The sequence below is a fragment of the Pinus tabuliformis genome, chromosome 1_1 (genome assembly GCF_031772625.1).
Source record: "Pinus tabuliformis cultivar Carrire ecotype Pingquan chromosome 1_1, CPIR1, whole genome shotgun sequence".
Classification (NCBI taxonomy): Eukaryota; Viridiplantae; Streptophyta; class Pinopsida; order Pinales; family Pinaceae; genus Pinus; species Pinus tabuliformis.
Window position 1 is genome coordinate 542,296,420 of NC_142297.1, and position 17,745 is coordinate 542,314,164.

Sequence of the window (17,745 nt, forward strand, 5' to 3'; positions counted from 1 at the left end):
GACAATTAAAAGAAATAAAAAAAGACAATTTTGTTAATAACCAGACCCAAAGGCATTACGCAAAACAATGCACTCATTATGAAGGAATTCAGGAGCTTCCATGCGACCACTAGCCCATGCCCAGAGACAAAGACGCACACAAGCCTCATAGGCAATGAGGGCTTGCCAGGCTTCCTGCCCACTACACTCAATAATTGCAAGCACATTATTGTCAAAATGCATAGCAGCTGAGAAATAAAATCTATCTGATAAATAATTATTGATCCACATTAACATGAAAAACAAATCTTAAGACATCCTAGGCATGGACCAGCTACAATCATGACAGTTGGCTCATGCCCAGAAACAAAGGTGCACACGTCCCCCATAGACAATAAGGGCTTGCCCATTACACTCAATGAATTGCAAGCACATTCAGGTCAAGATCCAGAGCATATGAGAAGTACATTGTATTTGGTAATGAATTACTGATCCACATTAACATGAAAAATAAATCTTAAGGCATCCTGATTGTTTCTTTTTATATATCAAAACACACAAGACCTTAGTTAGGAAGAAACAGTCAAACCTGAGGTGAAAAGTGGGTGGCTGGCTTGCTGAAGCTGTTGATTGCCGGCAAGAACCTGCTGCCTCTCTAACATTCACATAAGCGGGCTTGTAAAAGCAAAATCAGAGACTTTTCTTATAACAGTTTGAAGTTTGAACTCATGTATGACTATAAACAAGTGTACTCATTTATCAAACCACATTTTCCTAATTTACAACAAGACCATAGATTTATGAATTTGAGGATGTACTTTGAACATTGATCAGTTTTCCTTGTACATTGAAGTGTCTATCCAACCCTTGATTGAACGCTCTGTATGAGGATTCTTGTGGCCTGCCAGAGTTAAGTTCTGCTTCAACAACCTTAGCCTTGGCAGAAGATCTAGAAAAAAGACATGATAATTCTGCCATAACCTTTGTATTTGATGGCACACACCTCTCTGGATTAATGCATTCCCCTCCCTCAGACAAAAGTCCACTCCACGACCTTCTAATTTGATAGAATACAACTCGCTTGCCTAGAGTACTCCACTTCCTGCAACTAAGGTCCACGCCATGTATTTGATGACACGCAGCTCGCTTGATTAATGCATTCCGCTTCATTTGACGGTCTTTCTTCTTTTTAGGGATTTTCCAACGGTACATTGTTGAGACATTATTGTTGACGTTGTAGTTGTAGTTGTTCTGCATGTTGTTGAATCTCTTTGTAGGGTTGGTTTCATCATCCCCATATGCTAAGGAGAGGGTCCTCTTGAGAGAATTGAATTTTTTGTCATTCTCCACTGCTAATTCTTCTTGTTTTGGGACAACTTCATATCAGGAATCGCTATTGTTTTCATTGTTATTGTTGAAATTGTTGTGAGAGAGGTTGGAGGACTGGACTTGAGGTAGTCTGCTACTGTTTCCATTTCCATCCATGGCTTCATTGCTTAAAATACCATCTATGAAAGGATCATCACTCTCCAACAACCCATTAAAAGAGGCAATTTTGGGTAGTTGCAGTTTGTTTTACTGATCAATATCAGGCAAAGAAGCCATCACTTCATCTGCACTTGGTGATTCATCTCGTTCTACCCCTTGTACTCTCTGAGAATGACCATTTTTCTTGTAAATTTGGCATGGAACCCAATCATCAAGCTAGAGAACAGAAGTACCATCAAAATCAGCGATACCAATTTTAGATGAATGAATCAATTCCTATTCATAAAGAATCAAAACGAAAGAATTGTGAAAGGAAAATCATTCATATTGATCAATATTCACCAGTATATGAACAATAATTCCATCAAATATTATCACAAAATAGTCAAATTAGAAGATTTCAACAATATTTTGAAGCCCAGATACAGGAATTCAACTAATAGATATACTTACTCTCAAAGAACCCTTCTTGTTAGGAAGATTGCTAGGTCTGGCTCCACTATCAGCAAGACGGTATTCATGCATGATCTAGTTGGTTTTTATCCCTTTGGGTGGTCTTCCTCCATAGAACACCAGGGCCTTCTTCACTCCCACCTTCTGTGTACCTGCTGATGTAGATGTTAATATAGGCTTGTTCGTTCTAGTAGCTTTCCAGTACCCAGATGTTGCAGCTCTATTAGGTCTAGCCCCATTGGGGTATTTCCTGTCCCTTGGGCTGAAACAATACCATTCTTGCTCTCCAAAAGTTGCCTTCTCTGCACATAATTCAGATAACCAAAAAAGCCAATTTCAGGATCAATACAGAAACAATTTTCCTTCTGTAATCTTCAAAATTGAGTTACTTTTAATGGAATAGAATATCTCTACTAGAATTTTGCAGGATCTAAGGAAAAAGATCATAAAAATTGTACAAAATGGTTAATCCTGAGATTAGATGCAATTCACCTTATAGACCTACTCTATCGAATCTACAAATTCTTATGCTGGGGTGATGCAGCCTAAAGATATAAGGCAAAAGGTTACCCCTGGCGTAAAAATTGCAGACGAAAATTCACAGGCATCTTCAACAACATCCAACATGAATCTGAGGAAAAATTTCGACAATGACAATGGATTTCTCAACAGCTTTTCTTCCTTTGGGGCGGATTCATCCTTGACTCCTGCAGATTCAATCACGAAAACCATTTGGACGCAGCAGTCGTCTTCAGATGATTCATCTCTGACCTTATTTGATCCAGATCTCATTTCTACATTCAGGAAAGCCATGGATGAAATTTCCCCCAGAGATTTGATGGAGCCCGTTTCAGAGGTCTGTCATGGCAGCACGGGAAGCAAGAGCAGAGAAGACGAAAAGGGTACCCCAGGAAAATCTTTCAGGCTCCGATCTAGCAGCATTCATGCGACGGTTTGCAACTGTTTCAAATATCATGAACAATTGCGACCACTCAACTACCTTCCCTTGATCAAACGATTAACAATCCTCTAATCATCTAACATATAATCTAATGTCACACATGGATGACAAGTAGATTTTAGGGAAGTTCATTTCAAAGGGAAACACGTTACGACATAATTAATTACCATCAATGGATGATAAGGTGAAAGGTTAATACCTAGAGCATGTGACTAAAGGGTTTTTGTCTCTTCAAAATGCATATCCTATATTTGTTGAGGCTTGGAATATGCACCATGTGACAATTTAAGGTCAATAAATATGTCATTGTATTATTCAATAAAGTAAGGGATGGGTTGTTGATATATTGTGCCATTAACTGCCAATTTCCCAATTTTTGAACTTAAACCATAATATTTTATGAATTTTCTTCTTGATTATTTCCTTAGAAGGCATGATAGAAGTTGATGGAGCAATTTTTTTTGGTTCTTATCTATTATGACATTTATTTGAAGGTAGAGAGAATTCTCTTGGTTGTGAGTCATGTACCATATGATTAATAATGATTTTAGAGTCCCCTATCAAGAAAAGAAATTGCATGCAAATGCATTTGGGTGCTTTGAGTCCTCACCACATAACATAAGCATTTGCTTTATTATTGGAATCGATACCAATTCCCCCAGTGTACAAAGCTTCAGCTATTCCTTCAAGGTCTGCTTTGACCCCCTTGAGCACCTTTCACCTTGTATACCTTTTGGACTTCTCCAATGCAAACACACAATCCACTTTAAAATTTGAAGGACATAGGGGCAGTTTTGATCCACTTATATGTGCACACGTGAGGAGACCATATTTAGTATAGTCTTTTTTGGTGAAACCATATGTTTCATCATTATCTCAAAGTCATGTCCTTGTGGGAATTGAACCTTATCCAATGGTGAAAACTCCTTCTTTTCAACATGTGATCCAACTTATTTAAACACATTTTAATACAATATGAAATATTATCAATGAATACAATGTGAAATATTATAAAAACTAGTAGATGAGATCATGTGATAAATATACATGAAAATGAAATTTTTTATTTTTTTTTGAAAATAAATTTATTAATAATCCTTAAACACATAAATAAATTAAAAAGATATGTATTATTAATTAAATTTAACTTAGATATTAGAAGAAATAACTTATATCTTATCCACTCAAAATTAAATATCTTAAATTGATATGTTAATCTCCTATTTTAATAACTTTACAAAATTGAATAGAAATTAGATATTTTGACATTTTAACTTCTGAAATGAGTTGAATTTTTTTTTTTCAAGTAAATATTACTATACACATATATGTAAAGTTATGAAGTAGGAGAGAATTAAAAAGTAAAGATTAATCATTCAAAAGGGACGGTGAGATTTGATTTGACGGTGAAATAAATTGTATTATAATAGTTTGAGTCTTTATCTTTTGTGCATGCATCGAATTAAGTTGAATAAATAATTTTTTGAACGACTTCAGTTCGATAAATATTTTTTTGAATAGTTTTGCAGTGTGAGGTTTGTTTATTTTTTCTAATAATTTTATTTTTGAAAATTTTATTAATATTGACTTAAAAATGATTAATAAATGTATAACTAATAAAAAAATTAATTTCAATTTAATATATATTTTTTAATTTTAATAAATTTAATATAATTGATTAAAAAATAATTGCAATTTTTAAAATGAATTTTTTCAACTTGAAAAACAATACAACCTGCAATTTACTTAAAAAACAAGATAAACTTTTGTAACTTAAAAAACAATACAACTTGCACTTTACCTGATATAAAAATGATAAAATCCCGAGATAATGAGATAATGGAGACATAACTCAAAATGGTACAATCTACTTTAAAAAAAGGTGTATAATTGAAAATAAGTGAGATTTAATTACATAATTGAAATTTTAATTTAAAATGGGTTTTAAGATTGCTTTGAAGTATATTTAAGAATAATTTATAATTAGTTAAGAGTTTGTTTTTTTTAATAGTTTATATTTAGTTAGAGAAGGAAGTTAATTGTTTACGTTACAAATACAAAAGCATTTAGTGAGAGTGGTACTCTGACACAGACCACCAAGTAACCTTAGGTAGTTTAAGACATTATGTATTCATAAATAACTGATGATGATTATGCTGAGTAAGGTTGTCTTCCCCTATGTAAAAACAAAATAAATAAACTGAGAATTGAAAATAAAATCTCTCATTGAATGGATGTAATAAATGTCAGAGATATCGAAATATATTTGAGGTCAAATGTCTATTTCTGTAACCAATCTGATCGACCTATACTGATTGATAGTGAAGTAGTGATACTTCACATTTCATTGCAGCTTTTTAGATGTTTGAGGTCACATGTCTATTTCCGTAACCAATTTCGTCGATGTAGACTCTTAGCGACACTTTACATTTCATTGCAGCTGTTCAGTAGAGTGAACAAATCTTCTGTTGATACGGAGGTGCTTTACGTGGATTGAAGGTGCTTGCATGGTGAGAATTAGTTCATGAAATCTTCAACCAAATCCAATGTCACTGAGAAATTGTAAGCTAACTAATCGTTTTTCGATTTTGAATGATGGAGAGCGGCCACCTATTTCATCAAAGCGTTTCTGTAAAGTGATAAATCTTGAGGTTACATGAGCGAATTTGTGTGGCTGGACCACCATGGATTTAAAATATTGAACAAGTGATCAATTTTTTGAGATTTTCAAACACCTCACATTCTTTAGAAGTCTATTTCCGCAATGTCCAAAAAGAACAATGTAAATTTTGAAACAGGAACTATAAACTCAAAACGGAAACTCTGACCAAAAAATCCCGAAAAAACATCAAAAACATGTTAAAAGTGAAAAGTGTTGATGCTGGAATAACACCTTTTCTTTTCTTGCATAAATTTTCAACATGTTTTAAAAATGGCGGTGAAAACCAATTTTTTGCGCAAAAATTATCCAAAAAACACCCTCAAAATAAAAAGGGTTTATTCTGGAAGAAGACTTTTTATTCAAAAGCTAAATTTCAACATCTCGAAATAATGGCATGAAATATTTTATCATGACTCCGAAAAAACATTAAATTAAAAAAAAAAAAAAAAAAAAAAAAACACAAAAAAAAACCAAAAAAACAAAACATAGATTAAAATATCTATTAAAAGAAAAATATAGAATGAAAAAAAAAAAAAAAAAATCAATCATAAAATGTAAAAAGAACGAAATTAATGATAAGAAATAAAAAACTAAAAAAAAATAAAAATATAAACAATTAAATAGGAAAAAAAATATTTTAAAAATAAGGGGGAAAAATGAGTAGTCTTGTAAACAAAAAAAAATGGCAAAATAAAATATATATGAAAAAAAAAAAAAAAAAAAAAACATTTAAAAGAAACAAAAAATTAAGTGGGTGAAAAAAAAAAACAGAAAAACAAGAAAACAAAAAAAATTAAAATTAAAATTAAAAACAAACTAAATTTCAAAAAAAAATAGAAAATTAAAAACTACTAAAATTAAGATTAAAATGTTGATTACTTAAAAAACAAATATAAAAATATATATAAAAGGCAAAAATTAAAAAAAACAAAAAATGTTAAAAAAATTATCTCACAAACCATAAAAGAATTTGGAAGACAAAAAAACAATATATATATATATATTAAGTAAGTAAAAATAGAGAAATTAAAAAAAAAACATTAGAAAAAACTAAAAAAAAGTTAAAAACAAGCTAGTTAAAAAAAAAAAAAAAAATTGAAATTAATGAAAGAAATTTAAAAACTAATCAAATTAATATTAAAAAAAACAAAAAAAAAGGTGTATTTTTTATTAAAAAAAAAATGTAATTAATTTTTATTAAACATAGATATTTTGCTTAAAAAAAAAATCATTTTTTTTAAACGTTTTTTATTATTAAAAACAAATTTTACTTTTATTTCTATTTTTTATTTAAAAATAAAATTATCCAACAGATCTTTTATATTTAAAAAAAAATAAACCTATATTTTATATTTAAAAAAAAAAATTACATTAAATTTTTTTTTTAAACAATGTTTAAAAAAAAATGAAAATTAATTTTTTTTTTTTTAACAATTATTTTTTTTAAACCATTTTTTTTGTTATAATTAAGAATAGTTTTTTTTTAAACCATTTTAATTTTTTATTTATTTAAAATTTTAAAAATTAGAAATTTTAAAAAATGAATTTCTCTATTTTTTTATTTTTTAAATTAAAAATTTTAAAATTTAAAATTTTAAGAATTAAATGGTTTTTTTATTAATTAAAAAAAAAAAAATTGGCGCCCCCCAGCCGCCCGTAAGTGCAGGTCAAATTTAAGTTGAAATTGACACGTTTGATATGCAAGGTTCCATTCAAAGGATTTCTTGTGTCCCATAAGACGACTTTAAAAGTGATTGCCAAGTTTAGTTCTTGAGAGCTGCAATCTAGTAGATGGTAATGTTTTAATGCATAGCGCAAAGTCACTCTTAGAAGGACTTAGTCTGTAGTCCATAATGAGTGTGTCTTTGTGTGCAACATGTATATGTATGCTTGTATATATAATATATTGGTAAATTTCATATTTGTGTTGGAAATATATCCTGATTCCTCAGAAATGTAGTCTTAGTGATTTTTTTTAAAGGTAATAAGTTAAAATATTGTTTAATCAGCTTCTTTTCTCAGAGAATACATGTCCAGCTAGAAAGATCAGTTGTCTTACATTCTGTCATTGCTTTTGTATAGTTGCCACCATTGCCTGGAAAGATGCGATTATCTTGGAAACGCTGTGCAACTCATGCATATATAGGTCGCTTTATTAGTCTTCAGGAACAGGCAAAACGCAACCTCCGGTGGCCTGCAGTCGATGGAAACTCTACACACTTATACGGAACAAAGGCTTATAATTCAAATGCCCCTTTAGCTCATGGAGATGCAAAGTTTGGAAATAATTCAGGAATAGAATTGACAGGATCATCTGTAAGTAATACTCATGGGCTGAGCACTGGAGTTAATAGATTAACTGTTGATTCTATAAAAGAAACGGGAGTTTCTTCAGCAGCAATGGTTACTGCAGATGTACAGGGTACAGTGGGTATTTCATCTAGTCCATACATAGATGCACATGGGAAAAATTCATCTTCACAACGGCAAATTCCAACAGTGCACGAGCAAACTGCATCATCTTTGCAGGTAATTTGTATGTTCATTTCCTGTCAATGCTTAGTGTACGATGGCTCATATTGAAGTGTTGAATTCTCAGTGAAGCAGTGTTGGCACCTTTTAATATTGGAACTGCAGTGAATCTACATATTAAGGGTATCTAAGCTTTTGAGATTGTTCATCTACAATCTTAACTTTTAGCTCATTGATTTATAATACTATCTAAAATATTTTTTAAAAGTAGTTCCATTAAAATTATATTCAAAGAACCCAGATTGAATTCCCAATCTAATCTACCAAGAATATATTTGAAAAAAAACATTGCCATTTGGAAAAAAAACTAAGCAGAACCCAGGTTGAATTCTTAATCTAATCCCATTATATATATTTAAAGAAAACAGTGATAATAAATAAACTTACACAAATTATCATTGTACAATAAATTGTTTGCTTTGTGCAGATTGGATCAACTCTGGGGCTTGCAATTTCCCAGTCAGCTGCAGTTTCTGCCATCACAGTTGCCACAACAGGAGATAATATACGTATGTCATCTGCTATGGCTTTTGGTGGCAGCTCTGTGCCAAACAATAGTTTGCCAATTTGCACAGGGAGTGCCTCAACAACTGGAAGTGTTCAACCCCAGTTCCTGCATTCCATCATCCAACACTCTAGCTTTCCTATATCTTTTTCACCAGGACAAGCTGCACCAAGTACTGGTGGGCATGTATCAACACAACAGGTATGTAAACAACTGGCTGTTCAGATGGTTTGAACTATATGCCAAATTGTAGAGAGAACGATGAATAGGCTTATGGAGCTGGAAAATATACATAGAATAACCGTACTTTTTATTCTTATTATAAAATATTTGTTGTGTCTGGCAAGCAGCACAATATTTCAACCACCCTTTCTATAACACTCAGTTGATGCAGCAACAGTCCAATGCACAGCAACCTCAACAGGCATCTAGTTTGACTTCTGGGACAAGTGATACTCAAAAGCAACAATATCAACGTTTTCTGAGTGTTTGCAGTTTTGGTCCTTTAGGATCACCTCAGCAGATCTCATGGCCACCATATTATAGCACTCAAACCCTTCTTGCAAGTGCACCACAACAACAACAGCAGTTGACTGGAAAGGAAAATACAACAGCAGAAGCTGTTTCAGCAAATGAAATGAAGCTATCAACAGCTCAGAGAAACATCTACAGCAAAAATGTTTCTTCTGTGCAGGTTCCAACTGTAAATTCGTCTCCTTCTGTACTTGCCACTGGCCCTCCGCCCCCGGCAGCGCCACCACGGGCGGCTGAGGGGCGGGCCCTCGATTCTGGGAATCGAGGGCCCGCCCCCCCACCGCCCGTGGTGGCGCTGCCGGGGGCGGAGGGGCCTGCGCGCAGGCCCTCCGCCCCCGACAGCGCCACCACAGGCAGCCGGGGGCGCCAAATTTTTTTTTAATTAATAAAAAAAACCATTTAATTTTTAAAATTTAAAATTTTAAAATTTTTAATTTAAAAAAAAATAAAAAATAAAAACGAAATTAATTTTTTAAAATTTTATTTAATTTTTAAAATTTTAAATTTTTAAAATTTTTAATTAAAAAAAAAACCGACTTCATTTTTAAAATTTTTAATAATTTTTAAAATTTTAAATAAAAAAATAAATTTAAAATGGTTAAAAAAAAAACCTATTCTTAATTATAACAAAAAAAATGGTTTAAAAAAAAATAATTGTTAAAAAAAAAAAATTTAATTTTCATTTTTTTTTTAAAAACATTGTTTAAAAAAAAGAGTTTAATGTAATTTTTTTTTTAAATATAAAATATAGGTTTTTTTTTTTTAAAATATAAAAGATCTGTTGGATAATTTTATTTTTAAATAAAAAATAGAAATAAAAATAAAATTTGTTTTTAATAAGAAAAGAGATTGTTTAAAAAACAATTTAAATTTTGATTTTTTTTTAACAAAATATCTATGTTTAATAAAAAACAATTACATTTTATTTTATTTTTTAATAAAAAATACACATTTTTTTTGGTTTTTTTTTTTTATAATTTGATTTTTTTTGTTTTTTAATATTAATTTTATTAGTTTTTAAATTTTCTTCATTAATTTCTATTTTTTTTTAAAATTAGTTTGTTTTTAATTTTTTTTTTCCCGGGTTTTTCTAATGTTTTTTATTTATTTATCTATTTTTACTTACTTAATGTATATATATATATATATATATATATTGTGCTTTTTTTTGTTTTCCAAATCCTTTTATGGTTTGTGAGATAAATTTTTTAACATTTTTTTTAAATATTAATTTTACTATTTTAAAAATTTTTTTCATTAATTTTTTTTTTTAATTAGTTTGTTTTTAATTTTTTTTTCTCTAGTTTTTACTCATGTTTTTTTTTCCCTAAATTTTTACTGACTTATATATATCTATATTAATTTTGTTTTTTATTTCCAAATTGTTTTATGGTTTATAAGATATTTTTTTTAACATTTTTTATTTTTTATTTTTGTCTTTTTTTATATATAAATTTTTATTTGTTTTTTAGAGAGAATTATTTCATTTAGATTGAAAATTTAATTAACGATGTATAAATATGTAAAATATCGAAAATGAAAAATATCGACCTTCTTCTTTAAATATGCAAATCAATAAAAACCTCACTACAAAAAAAATAATAATAAAAGTAAAAACAAAAAACTATGAAGAGGAAGACCACTTCCAAAATTATTAAATTTACAAAATAATTATTTACATTTCATACATTAGAAAAGTTAAAGTCAAGAAAACAGGCTTTTTAAAAAAAGGGTCTGATGCAGAATAACCACTTTTTTAAATCGGCATGAAAATCACTACCATTCTAAAACGCAATGTACATAACAAGAATTTTAAAAAATTAAAGTGCCAAAAACTATGCTCTAAAAAAAACATGTATGTTCTGCATCACCACTTTTCAAAATCGGGTCACTTTTTTGCTATCTCTACAAAACGGGTGACAGTATCATTTCCCGTTTCAAAGTTTACATTGTTAAAGGTAGAACTAAGTCACTAGCATAAGGGATTCGATCTACATCTCGCATATATCAGTGCCTTCAAATATTTAAACGCCAAACAATTCGTCCGGCGCTCAAGCTATGCTGGCTGAAACTAATTTCCAATGTTGCACGAGTACCGCTCCCGGTCATTGGAGAGCGAGTACGCCAATCTAAGGCGCTTCCGGGAGTTTAGGAGTTGGTAAGAACTGTGCCAAAATGAGCGGAAATTTTTGTTGGAGCTTGGGAGCTTTTTTAGGAGCTTGTTTTGGATGGATCGAGCTCCTATGGGCTTCCTGTTGGAGGAAATTTTTGTTGGAGTTTGGGAGCTTTTTATGAGCTTGTCTCGGTTAGAATAGAAGTTTTCAGAGTTCTTATGGGCTCCTTGTGCTCCAAGTGCTAGTAAATAGACACATCGCTATATTTAAGCACATGCCACAGAAACACATGGGGAGCATTGGATTATCCTTCTACACCATGCCACAGAAACACATGGAGAGCCAACAATCTCCCACAACGTGAGCCCGGTGTGTTTCGAACCCGAGACCTTTGGCAATGATACCACTTGTTCGAGTCACGGCTACCATTACACCGAAACTCGCAGGTGTTAGTAAACAAACACATCGCTAGATTTAAGCGCATGCCACGAAACACACGGGGAGCATTGGATTATCCCTCTACACTACCATATTATCCTTCTACACGCCCATTAAAGGGGAGCCAACCCTCTAGATCGATGCGTACCCGAAAATCCAGTGCAATTTTTTGTCGGAAAACTTAATAGAGGGGGCAAAAATGACTAATATTTTTCTATATAATTGATGAGGATCAACTCTCAGTTCATCAACAACTCTATTCGCTGCCTGTTCGTTGTCTGTTCGCCTGCCGGTTCGCTTCCTGTGTTCATTGTCTGTCGTGGTCGCTGGCTATTCGCCTGCCATGCTTTCCCTATCTTTGCCTGACTGTAAGTTTGCATTTTAATTCTGGATGTTTGCATGTAAATTGTTGTCGCCCCAGTCCAACTGCCTCGAATTTTCGTATTTATAAGTTTAATTTTTTTTATTATATTATCTGCATAAATATTTTCTACTAGTTTCATATCTCATAAGCTTAGGCTGCATAAATATAATATTTCTATACGTCAGACATAGAAGACATGTCGATTGTGAAGAATTATGTAAGAAGCACTTCCCCATGCTTGTATTAAAATCAGAGGAGCCTGTGGCATTCGTAGATAGAGAAAATACTAAAATAGAGACTTGCTATATTAGAAATAAGATCAATAATGCAATTTCTTTTGTGAATGAGTCTTTTTGATTAATAATCAAAAGATGACATCTCTTCTTCAGTTTTCCTATGTGATATTCTTCACCTTAGCGAAGCGAACAACGAGCTCCATTGTTAATGTTAATATCACATTAATAAATTACCATTGTGTGATCGCGTTAATAATGCCCCTAAATTAAAGCGCATGAAGCTAATGGTCGTTAGGTGGTTAATCCACCATTTTAATAATATTGAAGTATTATAAATAATGTAATGTGAGATGGTATAGGTGAGAGACTGGTTAATGTATTTAGAACATCTATAGAATATTCCAGGCTACCTCTGTGGTACAATAGCTACAGCAATATGCTAATTAGATTAGCCCTATCATCAAGTTGTGTAAGCTACGTGACAACATGAACAACAACTTAGAAAAATAGAGAAAAAGCTCTGGCGATTGCAGCAGGTAGGGTTTGGCAGTATGCGATGAGCAGGAACTAGGCCCGTAGGGCCGAGGTTAGGGCCCATCACCATGGACGGAGCGTAGGCAGTAGAAGGTCGTCTCCGTTCAGGTGGAAGGCTGGCAGGGATCGGCAGGTGGAGGTCCGCTGTTCACAAGGAAGGACACCTGGCGACCACAGTAACAGTAAACCGTGAAGGTAAAACCCTCTGGGGAAAAGGAATATCATTTTCTCAACAGCGAATTCTCCGCAACCGTCGAGCCGACAGCAAACCGTGACCTGCTCAGTAACTATGGTTAATTCGGAGGAGGGCATAGACCTTGACCCCGCTATGGAAGATATCCTATCCGTCTGGGGAAAGGATCCAACGTCTGAGAACATCGATCGTTACTTCGGAACGGTGGAAGCCCCAGCAACTTCCCCGTTCTGTCCGGTCTCTGGTAGATCTACCCTTTCACTTACAAACGTGACCAAAGAACTGCATGAGTCGGCAGCAGAACTCCAAAAGGGAAAGATTCAGCCCAAATCTCCAAGTTCGACTAAGGGATCTCCTCAGATAAGTCCGCCTATTCCACATTTCGGGATCAAAGGGAGAATAGGGTTTTCAGGGCCGATCCTCTCAGGCGGGTTGGAAGATATCGTAACCCTTGGCTCAAAGCTAGGGCAAAGGCCGGTAGGAGAAGCCGGGAATCCAGCAACCATTACAAGGGCCTTAATAACAACCAGCAGAAACAGCTCGAAAGAGACCGAGAGGCCGGATCAGAGCGCCGAGGGTATCCAGGAGCTTAGGGGGGAAGGAAGGCGACCCATTCAGGAGTCTCAGGTAACAAATCCCTCTCGTTTTGAACCTCTACTTTCTTCCCTTTCGTATGAGAAGGAGATTAGCCCGGAGCCAGGATCTTTCCCCCAGATCGCTGGGCCAGATCCACATAGAGGTTTACAGTCGAACGAAGCCCTAAGAAACCCCACAAGAGGAACTAAATCGGTAGAAGGGCAGAGGAAAAAGCAGAGATTGATCAGATCGCAAGGGGTTGAAGGGAATCTGGTGCTGGGAATGGATGTCCAGATTGAAGAAGTGTTGGAGGTCGCGGAATGTACACTGGTTGGCAGAGCTAGAGGGAAGAAATTCACATCAGAGTTCATCCAAGCCTGGGGGAAGCAGAATTGGCAATCGGATTTAATCAATGACTTCCGGGTCTTGACTCTAGCTAAAGGATGGTTCTCAGTCCGGTTCGATAACAAAGAGGCTGCAGATTGGGTTTTGAAGCGGCATTGGTCGCTCGGGAACATCCCGGTGCTCTTCAAAAACTGGAGTCCAATGTTTGATGCAGATCACGAAAAGGCCGATGTCTTCCCGGTTTGGGTCAGAGCACCTGGGCTGCCATCGTTCCTATGGGTTGAGTCGGTGTTTAAGTCAATTGGGAACAGACTAGGCACTTATCTGGAGGCTGACATGTCCTTCCAGGAAACACATAACAGGGCAATGGCTCGGATCCTGGTTAACCTTAAACCCAGTGGAGGATTGGCGGAAAAGATCATCCTACAGTACAAGGATTATGTATTCGAACAAATATTGGACTATGAATATTTGCCGTTTCGCTGCCATAGATGCCATGAGTATGGGCACTTGGCAAAGGAATGTCCATTAGGAAGACGGTGGAGAAGATTTCAGAGAACAAGAGAGAGGACGGAAAAGAACTTCAGGCGCCCTCATCTCCAATCAAACAAGGAGATACCCGCAGTCCTGGAGGATGAACCTATGGATATAGACATGCAGCAGGGGAGTCTTGGTCAGGAAGCAGAAACCCAGGTACCATCGAAGGAAAGAAACGACCTCGATCCGGAACCAGAGGAACCTCAGAAGCACGCTGAAGAGACCCCATCGAGCTCATCTCCAAGGCCTGTAGAGGATCAAAAGGGTACGAATTCAATTCCAGATCTCTCTTCTCTTCCTATTTTTGAAAATAAAGACATATGTTCAGATAAATGTCTAGCAGATGATCCATCTTTTAAACCCCCCTTTTCTGATTTAAATGATAAAACTGTAATGATGGAAGATGGCAATCTGGAAAAATCTGTAGAAAACTTATCAGCTGCTATTCCCTCCCTGGATTTGAACTGTGATGGGTGTTGCCTTTCATCCCCTGCTCAGGCCCAACAACCTCTTTGTCCCTATAATCTCCGCTCCCTAGTACACAAGCCTGGTCCCATGTCTGCTGTAGGGGGCATCGATCCTTCTGCATCCTTGAGCCAGCCCGGGAAAAAAAGGGGTAGGAAATCTAAGCTCTCTGAAGCCAAAGTCCAGGCCATCTTTGATGTGGCAGATGGGAAACAACTTTCAATCACAGGGGCACTTAGAGCAGTGCAAAACCCCGTATCTGCCTTAAAATGATAATTACATCCTGGAACTGCAGGGGTTTAGCCAGTAAACCCAAAAAACTGGCCCTTAAGGAGTTAGTGATGAACTCCAAAGCGGATGTCCTCCTTCTTCAGGAGACTTTGGGGAAAGGGGAGGACGTTGAATCAATGCTTAATGCTCTCCTTCCGGGATGGTCTTTCATAGCCATGGATTCTGACGGCCACTCTGGAGGCTTGGCTGTAGGAATCAGAGAAGGAAAAGTTAAGATTTGGAACCGTTGGGGAATGAAGCAGGTGTTGGGGATAGAGTGCCAGTCCACAGAATTCGATTTCCCCTTAACTATTATCAATATTTATGGGCCGTGTCAAGGAAGGATTCCCTTCTGGAACGGCTTGATGGGAAGCTCGCTTGTGAAGAACAACTATATGGTGATGGGAGGAGACCTAAACTTCTCTTTAGGAAGAGCGGAAGCCTGGGGCCCCGCTGCACGAGAGGACCCTCAATCAGAATTTTTTATGAATCTCTTAGCCTCAAATAATCTCATAGAAGCGAATCTCATCAAACTGAAACCAACTTGGAGGAATAAAAGAGTTGGAGATGCCAGAGTGAAGAGATTAGATCGCTTCTTAATTAATGAGGCTTTATCTGCTGCAATTCCTTTATTCAGGCAATGGGTAGAAGAAGGGGGCCCTTCGGACCATTTTCCCATTTATCTTGAGCTCTCTAAAGCCCCCTCAAAACCTCCAGCACCCTTCAAATTCAATGCATCCTGGCTTCAAGAAGAATCATACAATAAATTGTTCCAAGACACATGGATTCACCCTGCCAGAGGCTCCCAAGAAAGTAAAGGTTTCTTATTTATGGAAAATCTCAAAAGACTGAAAAAGGAAACTATCACATGGGCAAAGGTTAGAAAATTACAGCAGAATGAAGACCTATTAAAGATAAACGAGGAACTCCAAAAGCTTGAAAGCATAGAGATGGACGGATATGCGACTCATGAATCAAAGGAGAAAATTGTAACTCTGGAAAAGCACAAGAATCAAATCCTGCTGGCAAGGGAGGAGGAATGGAGGCTAAAGAGCAGAGCAATATGGCTCAAAGCTGGGGATGACAACACCAGCTTCTTTCATAATTATGCTAAAGGAAGGAAGAGTGCAAACACTATTTGGCACTTAAAATCCGAAGAAGGAAGAGAGGCTAAGACCTTTGAAGCTCTTTCAACCCTTGGGGTGAACCACTTCCAATCTTTATTCAAAGATAACGGTGAGATTACCATAGCGGAAGTAATCCAAACAACGCAATGTTTTCACAAATATGTGGAGGAGGAAGACGCGGATTTCCTAATGGAACCGGTTTCGAAGGAGGAAGTGGAAAGTGTCATAAAATCCATGGCAAAAGAGAAAAGCCCCGGGCCGGATGGTTGGTCGGTAGAGCTTTTCCTGCACTTTTTTGAGCAAATAGGAGAAGAAATAACAGATGTGGTGGAGGAATCTAGACTAAAGGGAGAGATTTATAGTCCTTTCAATGCAACCTTCATAGCCCTCATCCCAAAAAAGGAAGCTCTGGATTCCTTCGAGGACTTTAGACCCATCTCCCTTTGCAACAGTATTTATAAAATAATTGCAAAAGTGATAGCTCTCAGGATCAAACCAATTTTATCAAGGCATATCTCTCCTGAACAATTTGGGTTTCTGAATGGGAGACAAATTCATGAAGCAATAGGGGTGGCACAGGAGGTCCTTCACAGTGTAAAGATGAAAAACAAGAAGGGAGCTGTAATAAAAATTGATCTATCAAAGGCCTATGACAGGATAAACTGGTCATATATCCGCCTGCTCCTAACACACCTCGGTTTCAAAGTGGACTTCATCAGATGGGTCATGGGGTGTATCACAGATGTTAGTTACGCACTCCTTATAAATGGAGCTGCTACACCCTTCTTCAAAGGACAAAAAGGGCTGAGGCAAGGCTGCCCCTTGTCCCCCCTGCTTTTCCTCTTGGTGGCTGAAGGCCTAAGCCAGCTGATTCATAAAAGCAGAAGGGAAGGTAAGATAAAAGGTATAGAGGCAGCAGTAAACCTTTTCATCTCTCATCTTCTCTTTGTAGATGATATTCTGGTCTTTACTAATGGATCCATAAACGAATTAAAGGAGTTAAAAAATATTTTTGACCTCTTTTTGAAAGCTACTGGAATGCAGATCAATCCCAGGAAATCTCAAATCATTGTGGAAGGGCTAAACAGACAAGAAAAGGAACAGTTCAGCATGTACTTTCCATATGAAATGTGCAATATGGTAACCCCTTTTAAGTACCTGGGTTTCTGGCTGAAGCCAAACGATTACAGGAAGGAGGACTGGTCTTGGCTAATTGCAAAAATTGAAGCTAGAATCAGGCACTGGAGTTTTAAATGGCTTTCCAGAGCAGGGAGACTGACCCTGATAAAATCTGTGTTATTAGCCATCCCAGTTTACTGGTCAGCTCTAACATGGGTCCCAAAAGGTGTGCTGGAGAAAATTAGGAGAATCTGTAGCAGATTTTTGTGGGCAGGATCCAAAGAAAATTCGGTTCTCCCTTGGGTTGCTTGGG

The 17,745-nt window shown here is 35.5% G+C and overlaps 1 protein-coding gene and 1 pseudogene across 1 annotated transcript; one reads left to right on the plus strand and one right to left on the minus strand.

Annotated features, from left to right (window-relative positions):
* Positions 1 to 1,362: 1,362 nt before the first annotated feature.
* On the minus strand, positions 1,363 to 2,733 carry LOC149214238 (NAC domain-containing protein 2-like; annotated as a pseudogene).
* LOC149214239 (uncharacterized) lies at positions 2,732 to 9,496 on the plus strand. The gene is made up of 4 exons (XM_089389342.1): positions 2,732 to 2,872; positions 7,626 to 8,072; positions 8,503 to 8,781; positions 8,975 to 9,496. Exons 1-4 carry the CDS (start codon positions 2,732 to 2,734, stop codon positions 9,494 to 9,496), a joined length of 1,389 nt encoding a protein of 462 aa, XP_089245468.1.
* The last annotated feature ends 8,249 nt before the right edge of the window (positions 9,497 to 17,745 follow it).